The sequence below is a fragment of the Populus euphratica genome, unplaced genomic scaffold (genome assembly GCF_000495115.2).
Source record: "Populus euphratica unplaced genomic scaffold, PopEup_1.0 scaffold1761.1, whole genome shotgun sequence".
Classification (NCBI taxonomy): domain Eukaryota; kingdom Viridiplantae; phylum Streptophyta; class Magnoliopsida; order Malpighiales; family Salicaceae; genus Populus; species Populus euphratica.
In genome coordinates this window covers 21567-37682 of record NW_011501602.1, presented here as the reverse complement: position 1 = coordinate 37682, position 16116 = coordinate 21567, and the positions used below count along the sequence as shown (strand labels likewise).

At 34.2% G+C, this 16116-nt stretch overlaps 2 protein-coding genes across 2 annotated transcripts; one reads left to right on the top strand and one right to left on the bottom strand.

Moving 5' to 3' along the window:
• Nucleotides 1-939: 939 nt before the first annotated feature.
• Nucleotides 940-6712, bottom strand: LOC105118140 (G-type lectin S-receptor-like serine/threonine-protein kinase At4g27290). Its single transcript, XM_011016015.1, has 7 exons — nucleotides 5329-6712; nucleotides 3208-3324; nucleotides 2541-2689; nucleotides 2242-2452; nucleotides 1862-2099; nucleotides 1621-1771; nucleotides 940-1544 (listed from the first exon to the last, which is right to left on the bottom strand). The coding sequence occupies exons 1-7, from the start codon at nucleotides 6629-6631 to the stop codon at nucleotides 1239-1241; spliced, it is 2475 nt and encodes an 824-aa protein (XP_011014317.1). The 5' UTR covers nucleotides 6632-6712; the 3' UTR covers nucleotides 940-1238.
• Nucleotides 6713-10326: 3614 nt separating this feature from the next.
• On the top strand, nucleotides 10327-14370 carry LOC105118139 (G-type lectin S-receptor-like serine/threonine-protein kinase At4g27290). Its single transcript, XM_011016014.1, has 7 exons — nucleotides 10327-12011; nucleotides 12186-12302; nucleotides 12652-12803; nucleotides 12970-13180; nucleotides 13293-13530; nucleotides 13701-13851; nucleotides 13927-14370. Exons 1-7 carry the CDS (start codon nucleotides 10676-10678, stop codon nucleotides 14233-14235), a joined length of 2514 nt encoding a protein of 837 aa, XP_011014316.1. The 5' UTR covers nucleotides 10327-10675; the 3' UTR covers nucleotides 14236-14370.
• The last annotated feature ends 1746 nt before the right edge of the window (nucleotides 14371-16116 follow it).

Below are 16116 nucleotides of genomic sequence, written 5' to 3'. Positions count from 1 at the left end.
TTTTTAATTCCTTATTTTTCCATTGTAATTCCCTCGATATATACCGAGGGAATAGTTCCATCGGTGTTTATAGATGAATATAGAGAGAGAATATTTTGTTGATAAAATTTACTGCAATTTATCGATATAAATATTTTATTGATGTTTCTATTTATATTTATTAATTTTCTAGTTGTGATGGTACCATTGCGATTCATCCTAACAAGTTTAAGATTTTTATTTTCATACAACTTTTACTAATCAAATATGTAATTCATGTCATGAATTCATTTGGAAAGAATTTAAGATCAAGTTAGTTGTAAAAATTAAAGGCCTTTATTTTAATATGAGTTATGGCTAGCTCATCATCGTCATTATGGTTGTGATGACCTAGGTTATGGTTATATTGGTATTTATGATGAATATGCCTATTATGGTTATTGTTGTGATTTTCATTGTTATTATATATGTTGCCCTATTTTGAAAATTTCTAGAGACTCACTCTTTAAAATATTGGTCATTTAAACACAAAGCTATAGTTGCTTTTAAATGGTTCTAAAGGCACTAAAAATTGTGTCCTTGGTAGATATAGACTTAGGGCTATACATTAGATAACCAATCTGCTTGCAACATTAGCTTAAAAATGGAATTGAAATCACAATAATTCTTGCATGTAAAAACCCAATACAAAGATAAAGTTAATTGTAATATCTTTTTGATATTAATCAAGACTAGAATATACTAGCAAAAGTATAGATTTGCAATGCTTGAGGAGTTATGCTTAGAATCAGTAGAATTTAAGAGGAAAGGATTTGAAGGAATTTTTGAGAAGCATTAACATGTCACATATGGAATAACTAAAGATAAGAAAAGTAATAGCAGTATACGTTTTCTGTAACTTACAACCAGTAGTAATGTCAAAAACACGATATAGAGCACCCAAGGACTTGGCCTAGCGGTGGCAGGAGTCTCGCTCCTTCCGCTGCCATGGGTTCGAGCCTTGGAGTTGCACGCCTGTCAGCCCCGCGCTGCCTTACCTGCCTGCTGGGTTTGCAGGGTATTCAATGGGCCGTGGGGATTAGTCGTGGTGCGCGCAAGCTGTCCCGAACACCCCACGTAAATAAAAAAAAAAACACGATATAGAGCAGACCCATTTCAGCCACAAATCCGAACTAGAACTACTGCAGCTGACAATCCAATATGGACAGTGATTGAAACATCGTTTAATACCAAGTCTAGAAGGAAAAATTACAAAGTCACTACCGAGGTTCCAAGACTGAGGTTGAAATTTCATTGGTTGAAGATGATTCCACCTTGCTGGATGAAGAATATGCTTCAACAGGACCTCTATCCTTAAAGAAGCCTGGTTCTTTTGGCTTTGGCAATGTCTTCTCTCCACCTAACATCAAAACCACTGAGGCCATGCTTGGTCTATCCTCAGGGTATTGTTGAACACATAACAGGCTAATGTGGAAACATTTCATGACTTCTGATAGATTCCATGACTCTTCGGCCAATCCACCAACCAATTCTAATGGTTTGCCTTCTTTCCACAATCTCCATGCCTAGATCATTTGAAACCTCATCATTAATCGCTAAAATGATTGAATGTAATAAGGAAATTTAACCCTGGATACTTACATATCCTATGAGGCTTAGGTTGTTATCTGGATGGTAAAACCCTCTACTTTTCTTTCCAGTTACTATTTCTAGCAACATGATACCAAAGCTAAAGACATCAGATTTCACTGAGAAGAGTCCATCAGTAGCATATTCTGGTGCCATATAACCACTACAGAACGACATTAAAAAAGACAGATGAGTACTCTCTTGCAAATATCGTAAAGGCCTAAAAGAAAGAGCATGAAAAATGAATACTTACTAGGTGCCAACTACTCTATTTGTGTTTCCTTCAGTCTGATCGCCTCCGAAAGTTCTAGCCAAACCGAAATCAGAAATTTTTGGGTTCATGTCCTTGTCAAGTAAAACGTTACTTGATTTCAGATCTCTATGTATAATCCTCAATCTTGAATCTTGATGAAGATACAAAAGCCCCCGGGCGATCCCGCAGATAATGTTGAACCGCTTAGACCAGTCTAACAGTTTACTTTTTGTCTTATCTGGTAAGATGTAATCATATATACGTCATTCATGCTACTTGAAAGCTCAAAACAGAAGACTTGTTCTATCATGAACCAAGACTCATTCTTATTAGTAACAGCGAGCCAGCTAAAATTTTGTAAGGTTATGAGAGATCCGAACCAAAAAGGAAAGAGTCCAGGCTTTTGTTGGGCATATATTCATACACCAGAAGTTTTTCCTCTCTTTGAATGCTACATCCAAGAAGCTTTACAAGATTTCGGTGCTGTAGCTTGTTAATCAGTATAACTTCATTTTTGAACTCTTTTAATCCTTGTCCGGAGCATATTGATAACCTCTTCACAGCAATTTCTTGTCCATCTTCTAGTGTACCCTACAAAATCACACCAATAAAATGCATGCCTTTTCTTTCCTGAACAAAACCCAAGTTCATTATTGTTCTTATACATGAAAAGGCATACCTTGTAGACAGGTCCAAAACCTCCCTGGCCTAATTTGTTTTTTATTGAAAAGTTGTTGGTTGCATTGACTATTTTAGAGAACTCAAATTGTGGTAGCTCCAAGTCTTCATTCTCTCCATCAGTGCTCTGATCATTTTGCTGTTCCATTTCTGCTCTCTCGGAAAAAGGAAGACAACAGGTGTCATATTAGTTGAAACAGATGAGACATGAATGTCCATCATTGTTCAAACTGATTTATGAGATTTGGTTATGGAAACATATTAACAAATCAATATGCTCATGGTTATATTTTAAAGCAGTTGACTATAGCCAATCTGACTAGTAAGTTGATTCGAAACTGAAATTGCAATATAGAACTATTATGTTCACTTGCTAGCATCAAGAATGTTGAACTATTATATTGACTTGCAATGAAATAGCCATTTTCTTTTTTCTTCTTTTCTCATCAAAGAAAACTTAAATATTGAAACAAGCACTCAGTCATGACAAGTATCGAAGCTTTCACTAAAGATGACCATACACTTGTTAAAGCTACAGTCATAATGAGTGGACAATAGTTAATAATGGCTTAAAGCTATACTTTTTCCTGAACGAAAGACCTTTTTAGAACTTTATGATAAACAGGATGGCCATTCTTTTAGAGAAATGTACCGGCCAGTAACTTTACCTCTGCACCTTTCCTTTCGTTTGCAAATGCAATAACAGAACACAAGCAGCCCGGAGACCATGGCAATGACTGTTGAAACTATCACCGCAATCTTTACGGTAGGCTCAGCATTTGCCTCTAAGAAAGTGCACTATTGTTAGAATAAACATCCATACTAATGCAATCATATTATTTAATAGTTTTATTTATGTTTATATAATATTTTATATATAAAATATTATAACATTTTTATTTATATTTTAAAGGTATTTTTGCATGAAATATATATATAAAAAAGTAAATTAAAAGTAATTGATAAATTTAACCTCTAGTTGATGTTTTGTACAGAATTTAAGCTCTAAAAATCAAAATGAAGTGATTTTAGTGGCATTAAAAATCTGACATCCATATCTTTCTAGAAATCAAGGCTAAAAAATAAAATAAGAAAGATCATGGAAATTGCAATATTCAAGGTCAAATCTTGTAATTTGCTAGTGTTGATCTACGGTCATTCTGACTTTAATATCTTGAGTTGTAAAAATTTATTTGATGCAAACGTAATTGTTTTGGATCAAATGATCTCATACAAGGGAGATATGAGTTTTCTAAGGTGACAAATGAATTATATCAACAAACAAGTTTTGTGAAGAAATGAATTCAAATTACATCTCAAAGCATCCAAACCAACATCTAAGTTTTTATTTCAACAAGTTAGCTCCTTTAAGTTAAAACTTGAAGATTTCATGCAAGGTTATTTCTCTTTTTATAGGAAAATAGTTATTGAAATACTTAAATATAAACTGCTTATTTAAGAGAGAACTATTTAGTAAAATAGAGACTAGAGTTTTCTAGGATATAAAAAAAGAAGGAGCCAACCAGCTAAGAAAGAAAAAACACCCCTTTTCCTCCATAAACCTGAAATCATGTTTTTTTTTTCTTTTCTTTTTGATTAATTGTTCAACAAACATGTAAGGCTAAACTCTTTTTCTTAGTTGCAAGGATACAGAAACATTTAGATTTCAAGAACTGTGAGATTTATTCTACCTTTTCTTTTCAGTTTACATGATAAATGAATATTTTTGTTCTCATATGCTTATTTCTTAAGATTGTTTATTTTAATTGTTTGTTCTCCTGTGCCTATTCCTATGCTTATAAAAAGAATAAGAGAAAAGAAGGGGTAGCTAGCCAATATAGAAAAAACGCCCCTTCTCCTCCACAAACTTAAAATCATGTTTTCTTCTTTCTTTTTGATTAGTTGTTCAACAAATATGCATGACTAAATTTTTTTTCTTGATTACAAGGATACAAAAAACCTTTAGATTTCAAGAATTGTGAAATTTATTCTATCTTTTTTTTTTCAGTTTATATGATAAATGAATATATTTATTCTTTTATACTTATTTTTTATGATTGTTTATTTTAATTATTAAAGCGGACTCTAAATTATTATTGTAAACAATTTATTGCTAAGTTTGCTATCAAAACTAGGGTTGTGATATATAAACTTATGAAGCAACTAAGATTAATAATTGTGGCGAAACCAAATTAGTAATCTTAGAGGAAGCATTTGACTGATCAAATTAAACATGGACTACCTACAGTTATGTTATCTAGACTAATCAAGTTATCTAATTTTTAAGGCTGCTATTAAATTAAATTACTAGCACGGACATTGCGGTTGTTTGATGGCTCGGATTAGTTATACAACAAATCTGTTAATAAATCAACATAAAAAAAGATAGATATTCAGAGTATTAATTGATGTTTTTGTTTCTATGATCAATTTTGATTTTTGTAAATGAATGTTTACTTATAACTAAGGTTTGTTTTGCTTGATAATTTTCTGATTTTATTTAATTTTATTTAATAATTTTTTTTTTTTTTGCTTTAGCCTAGATAACGTTAAAACTAAAAAAAAAAAATTGTATATCATCTAATATAAAAATCTGACTTAAACCTTTCTCCTGAGATCAATTTTTTGCTTGCTTTATACTATATACTTTGTGTGTTATGTTTTAAATTAGAATAATTAATTTGTGCAACGTGAAATCCCAAGAATCATAAGTTCACGAAGTTATATACAAGGAAATTGTACCGCATCTAGGTACTCATGAATTGAAAAAAACAAATGTTTGCATATACCTGATTCTGAAGGATTCATGCGAATGTATAGTTCCTGACCTCCAGCTGGAAACTGTCGAATATCTATCAGGTCACCATACCAAATTATGCAGCCACTGCCGCCTCCTCTGACATCTGAATTACTGTATGCCATACAGGAACAGTTCTGAAAACATTTAGCTCTGCATTCATTGAGATTCATACTCTTGTTTAGCCAAGAATGAGTAGCATCAGGCCATTTCAGCCCCAGATATTTCACAAATCCATCTCCCTTCTGGCAGTTCAATGGTTTATTGCGTACGCACCCATCAGACCAATCCATTAAGTTCCATTTCTCTGGTGATTTAGGCTTGAATTTTTTTAAACATCGACAAATTGGCAAGTCATTAATGATGCAATTTCCATTGGCACCACAAAGGGCATAATTATCGCACGAGTCTCTTGGCACAGAAGCATAGAGGACCCAAGTTTGGGTTGCTTCATTCCATGTGTAGGCTTCACGATAATTGGTAGTCTGATTTACAACTATCCTGGAGAATGCTGATATATTTTTGAGGTTGTAGGATAAATATACTTCATCCTCACTTGAGACAAAATTTAACTTAAAAACTGGGTTTTGGACTAGTTCTGGAGCACCTGTGAACGCAATGCCTGTCCAAGGGCCACTCCTGAAGTACTGTTGTGATCCTCTCCAGATAATTGTCTCAGGGTTATTTTGTTGTTTAATCCCCCAAGTTAAGTCTCCGGGAGATGGATCATCTGAGCTCCTCCAGGATGATAGGCGCCTTTCAAGTCTGGTCCTTAAATCCCAGCCAAGCTTCATTCCTGGAATCAGTGTATCAGATGGATGATCAAAACTTTGCCACAGGTATCTTCCAGAGTCACTTTTTTCATCTCTTAATACAAGATTGCCTGAATCCAGGAGCTGCAGTACTATTGGACTCTTGGCTACTGTTGTTGAGTTTGATGACCAAACAACAACGTTGCGGTTGCTAACAAGCAAAAGATTGGAAGTATTGTCTATGGTCAACAAGCCAGAGGAATCTTCAATTGGATTCCGCCGGTTAGCAACCCAAAGAACAGTTCTAACTGGGATATTTTTGTACCAAATTCCCAAGTAACGATTCTTAGAAATTCCAGGGCTAAAGAAACCCAGTTCAAAGCTTCCATCTCTAGAAACTAAGGTTTTGCCATCACTTAGAGATTGTGATGGAGCAATGGTGTCAAGAGCAGTGGAGAATTTTAATTGGAAAATAAGGAAGGAAATATTGAAAATTGTAAGTGAAAGGGTAGTACAGAAAACTGTATGTGGAAGGATATCCATCTAGTCATAAAGAGCTCATATGTGTATTGTGCTTGCAAGCTCAAGATTTTTATATATTTAGGCTTTTCACTACATGATTGAACTAGGATCAATTGAATAGGATTTGATAAAAACTTGACTTTTGATACGTGTATTTCATGAGAAGAACAGCAGATTTGATAGATTGCAACATCCACTAACCTTTTTTTCTACAACAGATCATACAGCTTTTAGCTTTAATAAAGACAAATAATTGATGCGGATGCCGAACCTGGTAACAACACGTGGTTGGTGATGTCGTCAACAGCTATTATTTACTATGACCGAGACGTGATTCAATGGTAATCACCACGAATTTGAACCCCCTTTCATCAAAACAATATCTAATGTTTTCTGAAGTGATGATTACCGTTGCTGGGTTCTACTTATCCCTACAATCTGTCAGACACTAACTTTTTAACCATTGCCTGGTTGTGTGGTGTAATTTTTTGAACAGTTGGAGAAATTGTTACAGGAAATGGTTCAAGAAGACCAAACCAGTCACACATGACGGATTTGCTAGAATAACAAACATTAACAGTGGAGTTTATTACAACAAGAAATCAAATCGTTTTAATTCTTTTGAATATTTATTCAAGTTTACACTTTCTTTAAAAGATGCTGAATATCCAAAACTTACCTAAGAAAAAGGTTGCATTCACAACTTAACTAAAAGCAATAGACTGGCGTGTCTACTCCTCCACAGCGACCTCACGTCTTTCTAAAGAATTATTCCAAAAGAAACTTTCCTAAAAGAAAAGGTTGCATTCACAACTTAACTAAAAGCAATAGACTGGCGTGTCTACTCCTACACAGCGGCCTCGGGTCTTTCTAAAGAATTATTCCAAAAGAAACTTTCCATTGGGTCTGCTAATTATAGTAAAATATTGAAAAAGAAAACCTGATGACGTTGGTCAATATATCCCCTATCAGAGTTCACATTGAACGATCGTGCTTTTTAATAGTTTATACACCATCTGGACCAGAATTGCCTGTGAGCTGAGATCTGCATCCTCTGCTACGGAACAGAGCAGCTTTGGAAGTACTGCTTGAATAGCATTTTCTTTCAAAAATGCTAATGAACAAAGGTAATATATTCTACCATCCTAAACAATGTCAAATCTGCTATAAGGAAAGTATGATTAATTCTGATACAAAATCATGGATGTGGCTATTAAAACGCTTCAGTCTCCAGCCATTTAGGCCTACGGGTTGAAATGCTAAACATTCATTTTAAAACTTGTCCACAAAGTAGACTTTCTAATGCAAGAGATTTTGGGCAAACACACATCATAGCCTTATACTAGCGAGTACAAATTTTGATCCAATTGTTAGCTTAGGTTGAAATTTTTGCTTGTAGATTTAAAAAATCATAAGGTTAAAATTTTATAGCTATTTGATGTCTATGAACCTTTCAAATAAGCACTAAAAGTTATTGTTTGGGATTTATCATATCTTCCTAGTTAATTTAGATCTTTTTTTTTAGAATTTTATTATTATTTTGCATATTTATTTAGGATATTTTTCATTCCATATAAGCAACCTAGAACATTCAGTTTTGATTAGAGAAAAAATTAAATAATAAAAATTTAAATTAGTGTTCTTGTGGTTGAGATCCTTTTCACTGGATTCTCTTTCTTTGTGCTTACTAATTTTTTTATGTTTTTTTTTTCTATCAGCTGGTATTAAAATCTAACAATTTTTACTAGCCACGTAATATGTGTTATTAAATAACCATCATTAAAAGATATCAAGAACATGACATGCTCTTGAAAGAGAGGGTGAGGAGGTTTTCCCTTAAAAACACTGATGTTGAGGAACTAATAATAAAAAACACCCAATAATAGATTTCATAATTGACCATTAATTGGTGAAGGTGAGGAACTTAAACCATCAGCAAGTAGATTGCTAGTGGTGATACGGTGGTACTGCTTTCATTATGGGGCCTTAAGAGTTAAGGTGAAGACGACCTTAGTCTATACTCAGTCACCAAGAGAAAACTTTTCCACAAGACAAATGCAAGTAAGTCCAATATAATTTTATTTTTTTTATAAAAGCAGAATTTATTTCTAAAGCACAAACAGAGCAGGGGGACCCTTCTTAACCTTTTTCACTGAGAAATTAGCTACCGAGCCTCTAGCAATGAGGTTGACGTTTCATTATTTGAAGGTGATTCCGCCTGGCCGGATGAAGAATTTGCTTCAACTAGGCCACTATATTTAAAGAAGCCTGGTTCTTTGGGCTTAGGCAATGCACTCTCTCCACCTACCGTCAAAACCACAGAAGCCATGCTCGGCTTATCCTCAGGATGTTGTTGCATGCATAAGAGGCTAACTTGGATACATCTCATGACTTCTGATAGATTCCATGATTTGTCTGGCTATCCATCAACTAATTCTATTTCTTATCGCACTCAAATTATTAAATAAAAAAAGCTAAAAGTACTTACGTTCATTTGGATTTAATTTTAATTTTTTAATTATCTATTGTATAAATATTAAAAAAATTTATTTATTTTCTATGTGAGATAGAATTTTTTTTAAAAGGTTTTAGGTTTTGTGAAGACATATTAACTAAAAATTATTTAAAATAAATTTTTTATTCATCTATAATTTATTTAAAATATTATAATATTTCAAGTTAAAACTTATGTTTAATATTAAATCTCAACAATTTTATACTTGAATATATTCATTTTTTAACAAATTTTCCCATAAGAGATGTGTTTGTTGCACATGCAATCTCAAAGATCAATGTGTACCGATGGACAAGGATTGTACCTATTCTCGGCAGCGTCATTCCGGGATTGATTGCAGTGTAGACTTGCGATACAAGAAATTTGCATTGGAATACGATACACACAAAGGTCACCGTTGGATGCTGATAGATAGCAACGGATTACTTCATTTCTTCCTAGGGGCCCACCATCTATTAGAATCTCAGATTTTTCTTTGTTTTTGATGTTTTTTTCAAAAATCTCAGACTACTCTAAAATCTTAAAACATACGAATGTGTTCTGTCACCTCCTCCTAAACCTGACAATGTTAGCAATACTTTGCTACATCCATTGAAACATTGTCTTCTAATTATTTGGAGAATATTTAACACTAATTTTATATTTAAGGATGTCGTAAAGAAATGAAATTGATGATTTTTTTTTTTTTATCGATGAAGAAGACCGACAGCTAACAAGGATTCATTGCTGTCCCAAAGGCAACGAAATTTTGTTTATTGCACTCTTACTTTTCTTTGCATTCGTTAAGGCTGGTGAAAATTCTCTGAAACATGGACAATCGTTTTTTATCTTCTTCGCATACAAGTGACAGCTGAAAGGTACATTTAACTACTAAACTACGGCTATACCTTAGGCCAACTAAGTGGCGCCCAGGGTTGCTGGATTACAAGAGCGTTAGAGTCATGGGTTGAGTCTAGTGACCTGTTGATTTCCCTTGAATGCGTCAAAGTGGTGGTTGCATGTCTGCTCACTACTGTTGCCTTAATGCTTCCGTACAGGACAGATGCAGTAGCCTTGTCATGCTTATATATTTATTTCACATTAGGAAGTGTTCCGGTATGATTTTTGTTTTAAGATATTATAAATTCATTTCAAAACTGTTTTAAGAATATATTTATTTATATCTTTATTTTAATTCTTACAATCAAACATGTTCGCTGTTATCTGTAACTATCCTTTATATATTAAAACACTAATCAAATATAGCCCAAGTTTCTCGTGATTCCTCGTGATCCAAATATTTATGGAGTTGTTATGGTATATACTACGCATGATGTGAGGAAGTTTATAAATTTTGTTTAATATTTTGAACCACTAATTGTATATCTGATGTTCTGATTCCGGATATCCTAACTGTTTCCTTTTCTTGATCACATAAACTTCCCTCCATCTTTATTTTTTTTCCTTCAAAAACAGAAAAGAAAAGAAAGAGAGATCATAGCAATTTGCTTACCCAAACAAATACGACTTGTCCACTTCTATGTTACTTCCACCCTTGTAGGTTAGAAACCATGTATTTCATCTGTTACAGAAAGCAAAATAGTTCAAAGTTTTCCCGGTTGCTAATGGACACTCTTTCTTCAATGCTAATTATTATTGCGAATCTACTCCTATTCTCTAGATTCTGTAATACAGCTAATACACTTACTTTGTCTCAATCTATTCGTGATGGAGGGACAAGAACCTTAGTTTCGAAAGATGGAAGTTTTGAGCTTGGTTTCTTCAGTCCAGGAAGTTCCAGGAACCGTTATGTCGGAATATGGTACAAGAACATCCCAGTTAGAACTGTTGTTTGGGTTGCAAACAGAAACAACCCAATCAATGATTCCTCTGGCTTCTTGATATTAGACAACACAGGAAATTTTGTACTTGTCAGAAACAACAATAGTACTGTTGTTTGGTCATCAAACTCAAAGAAAGCAGCTCAGAGTGCAATGGGAGAACTCCTGGATTCTGGGAATCTGGTCTTAAGAGATGGGAAAGATGCCAATTCTGGAATCTATTTATGGCAGAGTTTTGATTATCCATCTGATACATTGCTTCCAGGAATGAAGCTTGGATGGGACTTACGGATTGGACTTGATCGGCGGCTATCAGCATGGAAGAGCCCTGATGATCCATCTTCTGGAGATTTCACATGGGGAGCACAACTACAGAGTAATCCTGAGTTAGTTATGTGGAAGGGGTCCAAGAAGTACTATAGAAGTGGTCCATGGAATGGTATTGGGTTCAGTGGTGGGCCGGAGTTAAGGATTAATCCAGTTTTTTATTTTGATTTTGTCGACGACGGGGAGGAGGTTTATTACACATACAACCTCAAAAATAAATCTTTAATCACGAGGATAGTTATGAACCAAACTACCTATTTTCGGCAGCGTTACACCTGGAATGAAATCAATCAGACATGGGTACTCTATGCAACTGTGCCGAGAGATTACTGTGATACTTACAATCTTTGTGGTGCCTATGGAAATTGCATCATTAGCCAGTCGCCAGTTTGTCAATGTTTAGAAAAATTCACGCCTAAATCACCTGAGAGTTGGAATTCAATGGACTGGTCTGAAGGGTGTGTGCGAAATAAGCCACTAGATTGCCAGAAGGGAGATGGATTCATTAAATATGTTGGTTTGAAATTGCCAGATGCTACAAATTCTTGGGTAAACAAAACTATGAATCTCAAGGAATGCAGGTCAAAATGCTTACAAAACTGTTCTTGTATGGCATATACAGCTACAAATATTAAGGAACGCAGTGGCTGTGCTATTTGGTTTGGCGATCTGATGGATATTAAACAGTTTCCAGCTGCGGGGCAGGAAATATACATTCGCATGAATGCTTCAGAATCAAGTGAGTGCTTGTCCTTAGCCCTAGTTAATCCATGAGTATCTATGTTATGTTTAATCATCATTTTTCAGCTTCTCTAGTTTCTTAGCTGTATTGTAACTATCTCTCTCTCTCTCTCTCTCTCTCTCTCTCTCTCTCTCTCTCTCTCTCTCTCTCTCTCTCTTATCGACCATGTAGAGCCTAAAGTTGCATCTAAGATAAGGATGGCAGTGGGAAGTGCGCTATCTATGTTCGGGGCCTGCGGGATTCTTTTGGTCGCCTATTACATCTTCAAAAGAAAGGCAAAACTCATAGGTAAAGTTACTTTGATTGCTTTCAGTAAATGAGCATCTTGTTTTTTGCGAGTTTAATAGATAGGAACAGCTTTTTAACTGGCTTTGAGCTTATCGTTGGTTAGACTCTAGAGAAGCCGAGAAGGTACAATGGATTTACAATTAGAACAACTGAAATAACTACATGATTTAGCCTTGTTTAGATAGAAGCATTCAGGAAAATTACAGAGTGAAGGTCAGTATTGCCTCAGTTCTGTAATCATTGTCGCAACTGCTATCTTTGATCTGAACAATCAAAATCTTAGCTCATTATTCATTTCTTCTCATTTATCATGTATGTGATTCCCATTTTCTACTGTGTGAGAAAACAGGAGGCAGCAGAGAAGAAAATGATCAGATAGATAGTGGACCAAAGGAAGACTTGGAGCTACCCCTATTCCAGTTCACTACAATAGCCAAAGCCACCAACGGCTTTTCATTCAACAACAAGATAGGAGAAGGTGGTTTTGGGCCTGTGTACAAGGTAAATTTCTCAACTTCGAGTAAAATAGCTAGAAGAAAAACGAAGTACCTCATTTTATGTAGAAGACTGGTCCAACATTCTCAAATTGAAGCGAAATGACTATATTAACTTCCAGAGCCCAGTTTTATTGAGATAAGCTTAAGTATTTTGGGATGCTTTTTTCTAGGGTACTCTAGAAGATGGCCGAGAAATAGCGGCAAAGACGCTATCAAGGAGTTCTGGACAAGGAATAAATGAGTTCAAAAATGAAGTTATACTGATTACAAAGCTTCAGCACCGAAATCTTGTAAAACTTCTTGGCTGTAGCATTCAAGGAGAAGAGAAAATTCTGGTTTATGAATACATGCCCAACAAAAGCCTCGATTCCTTCATTTTCGGTACTTTTCTAAACCAGACAAGCTTTGTTGTCCTATCACGCACATATTTGATTTTAATACAATCAAGCTTGTTTCTAAGTGTTTAAGTGGCATGTTAACAAACACTTGACAGATCAAACAAGAGGCAAACTGTTAGACTGGTCCAAGCGTTTCAGCATTATATGTGGTATTGCTAGGGGGCTTCTATATCTTCATCAGGATTCCAGATTGAGGATTGTACACAGGGATCTTAAAGCAAGCAACGTTTTACTTGATAAGGATATGAAGCCAAAAATCTCTGATTTTGGTTTGGCCAGAATGTTTGGTGGAGACCAGACGGAAGGAAACACAACCAGAGTTGTTGGAACTTAGTAAGCACGTACCAATTACATGCCACACTTTATTATTTTTATTTTATATTTTGTTAACAAAGCGCATAATTTGTTTGCTGTAGAGTCAAACATATGAAATCTGTTTATGAGCCTGATGCAATACTAGTATACTTGCATTTATGTGTTTGTGTTTAAATGACATTCGGCAGTGGTTATATGGCTCCGGAATATGCTACTGATGGGCTCTTCTCAGTGAAGTCTGATGTTTTTAGCTTTGGAATCTTAATGCTTGAGATAATAAGTGGAAAGAAGAGTAGAGGATTTTATCATCCACACCATAGCCTAAGCCTTATTGGACATGTAAGTGTCAAGGTTTCAATTTCTTACTTGCGTGTGCTGAACAAGTGTATGACGGAAAGTTCCTTTTCTTTCTAGGCATGGAGATTGTGGAAAGATGGAAAACCTTTGAACTTAATTGAGGCGTTTCCAGGAGAGTCATGCAATTTATCAGAAGTGATCATGAGATGCATAAACATTAGTCTCTTGTGCGTGCAGCAGCATCCTGATGATAGGCCAAGCATGGCCACTGTGGTTTGGATGCTAGGAGGTGAGAATACACTGCCTCAGCCGAAGGAACCAGGCTTTTTTAAGGGTAGCGGTCCGTTCGGACCATCTTCTTCATCAAGCAACATTGAATTATCTTCGAACAATGAATTTACTGCCTCACTCTTGTATCCTCGGTAGTTGATTGTGCTGGATGAAATGTTCACAATTTTTGACGTGTTGCTCCACTCGCAAAAGTCATTAAACCTATTTAAAGGCATATTGAGTTTTCAGACGTATTAGTTGATTGGTTCTGAATGCATTCTGCTTTTACCTTATCCTGGATTTGGATTAGAATTGCATCTATTTAAATGCACATTTTCAGTTTTTCTTTTCTTTTTTTTTTAAGAAACTTTATCTAATACAATTTGCTTTTGCCTTTTTTCCTTTTAACGAGTGAGAGCGTACGAGGGGACAAAAAATTGTTCTTCTAATTACAAGAAAACAATAATACTCTAGGGACGAGTGAGTTAGTGCAAATAAATATACTAATTATATAAAAAATAATAACCAATAATAATATAATTAGAGTACGTAAAGTAGAAAGATAAAAAAAGAAAGATTACAAAGTTAATTTTTAACATGCTTTAACAAGTCTATATCCACAACTCAAATATCAGTCGTACTTGAATATTATACTTTTTTATTATTTTAAGTGAAAGATACTATTACGACCTGAATACACATGAGCAGTGTTGAAAGGAGACCCATCTACATTAATCCTCAAAACAGACATATTAAAAGAACAAGTTATTGAGGATTTTATAATCTTAAAAAAATATCACATTATTCAAAACTAATAAAATCAAATGATAGTTCAAAACTTTTCATTAGTAATTAAAACAAAGACAATATTTTATAATACTCATTACATTATCAAAATTCAAACTTAATTAAAACAAAGTAATGGTGGAGCATCTAAAACATTGAATCAGAACTAAAAGGAAAGTCTTACAAAACAAGTAAGATATACCGACCAAAATTAAAGAAGTAGGAACACTCAACAAATACACATGCTAATAAAAACTAAGAACCTGAAATAATATTAAGAATAAGGGGTGAGTTCAACCAACTCAGTGCGAGAATAACATTTAATATTCATTTTAGATATTTTAAATATTAATAGTTTGCAAAACAATTTATCTTGACACACACACACGCACGCACGCACACACATACTAAACATATTATCATAAAGTAGTGGAATACATGTTAGAAATCAAATGACACCTGAAAGTGACTAGATGACACCCAAAGATGACCAGATGACATTCAAAAGTGATCATTGTGGGATGATCAATTACCACAAGTTGATACCTCTCTTACTAGCTAGGTATACAAAATAATATATGCACATATGCTAACTACTCTCTGTTATCTTGAAGTTACCGTCAAGTTATATATGAAGACATAATAGATATTCACAGAATCATCAAAGAAATGTATATCATATCAAATAGAATTTAGTTTGATAGATTGCAAGTGCAAATTTAAGAATAAATGAGTACTCGGAAAATAAAATAACATATATAAATATTCAAGAAACTAACTAATTGTACTCATCGTATAATCAACATACATATTTATTTATAATATATGCATATTAAAGATTATCTCACTCACTCGAAAAATATAGAATTAAAAGTAATATTAGATTAAAGATCGAAAAAACCTATTGACGATCATTAAGAGAACTTACAATAAATATACAAAATATACTCAAAAGCAAGACAAAGCAAGATAAATAAAAGATTTCAATGCATAAAAGAAAACCAGGTTTAGTCTCCTAGGTTTAGGGACTAAAACGTTAATTATCCAAAACAGGGACCAAAACATAATTTTATCAAAACTGGACCAAACTTTAAATACATTGCCATACTGAAATTCCACCTATAAACTATCCTCAATTTTTTCCAGAACGAACCAGGTATCGAACTGCAATTTTTATAAAGTTTAGGGACTAAAATGTAAATTCCTAAAATTAAGGGACCAAACTAAAAATATTCCAAATCAATTATCAAA

Bases quoted from the DNA above. Each gene is read 5' to 3' on its own strand.
- LOC105118139 (XM_011016014.1), top strand. From the start codon at position 10,676: ATGTATTTCATCTGTTACAGAAAGCAAAATAGTTCAAAGTTTTCCCGG. The intron at 12,012-12,185 runs GTGAGTGCTTGT...TCGACCATGTAG, and splicing joins CATGAATGCTTCAGAATCAA to AGCCTAAAGTTGCATCTAAG. The intron at 12,804-12,969 runs GTAAATTTCTCA...GCTTTTTTCTAG, and splicing joins GTTTTGGGCCTGTGTACAAG to GGTACTCTAGAAGATGGCCG.
- LOC105118140 (XM_011016015.1), bottom strand. From the start codon at position 6,631: ATGGATATCCTTCCACATACAGTTTTCTGTACTACCCTTTCACTTACA. The intron at 1,772-1,861 runs GTAAGTATTCAT...GTCGTTCTGTAG, and splicing joins AATAGAGTAGTTGGCACCTA to TGGTTATATGGCACCAGAAT. The intron at 1,545-1,620 runs GTAAGTATCCAG...CAAATGATCTAG, and splicing joins ACCTAAGCCTCATAGGATAT to GCATGGAGATTGTGGAAAGA.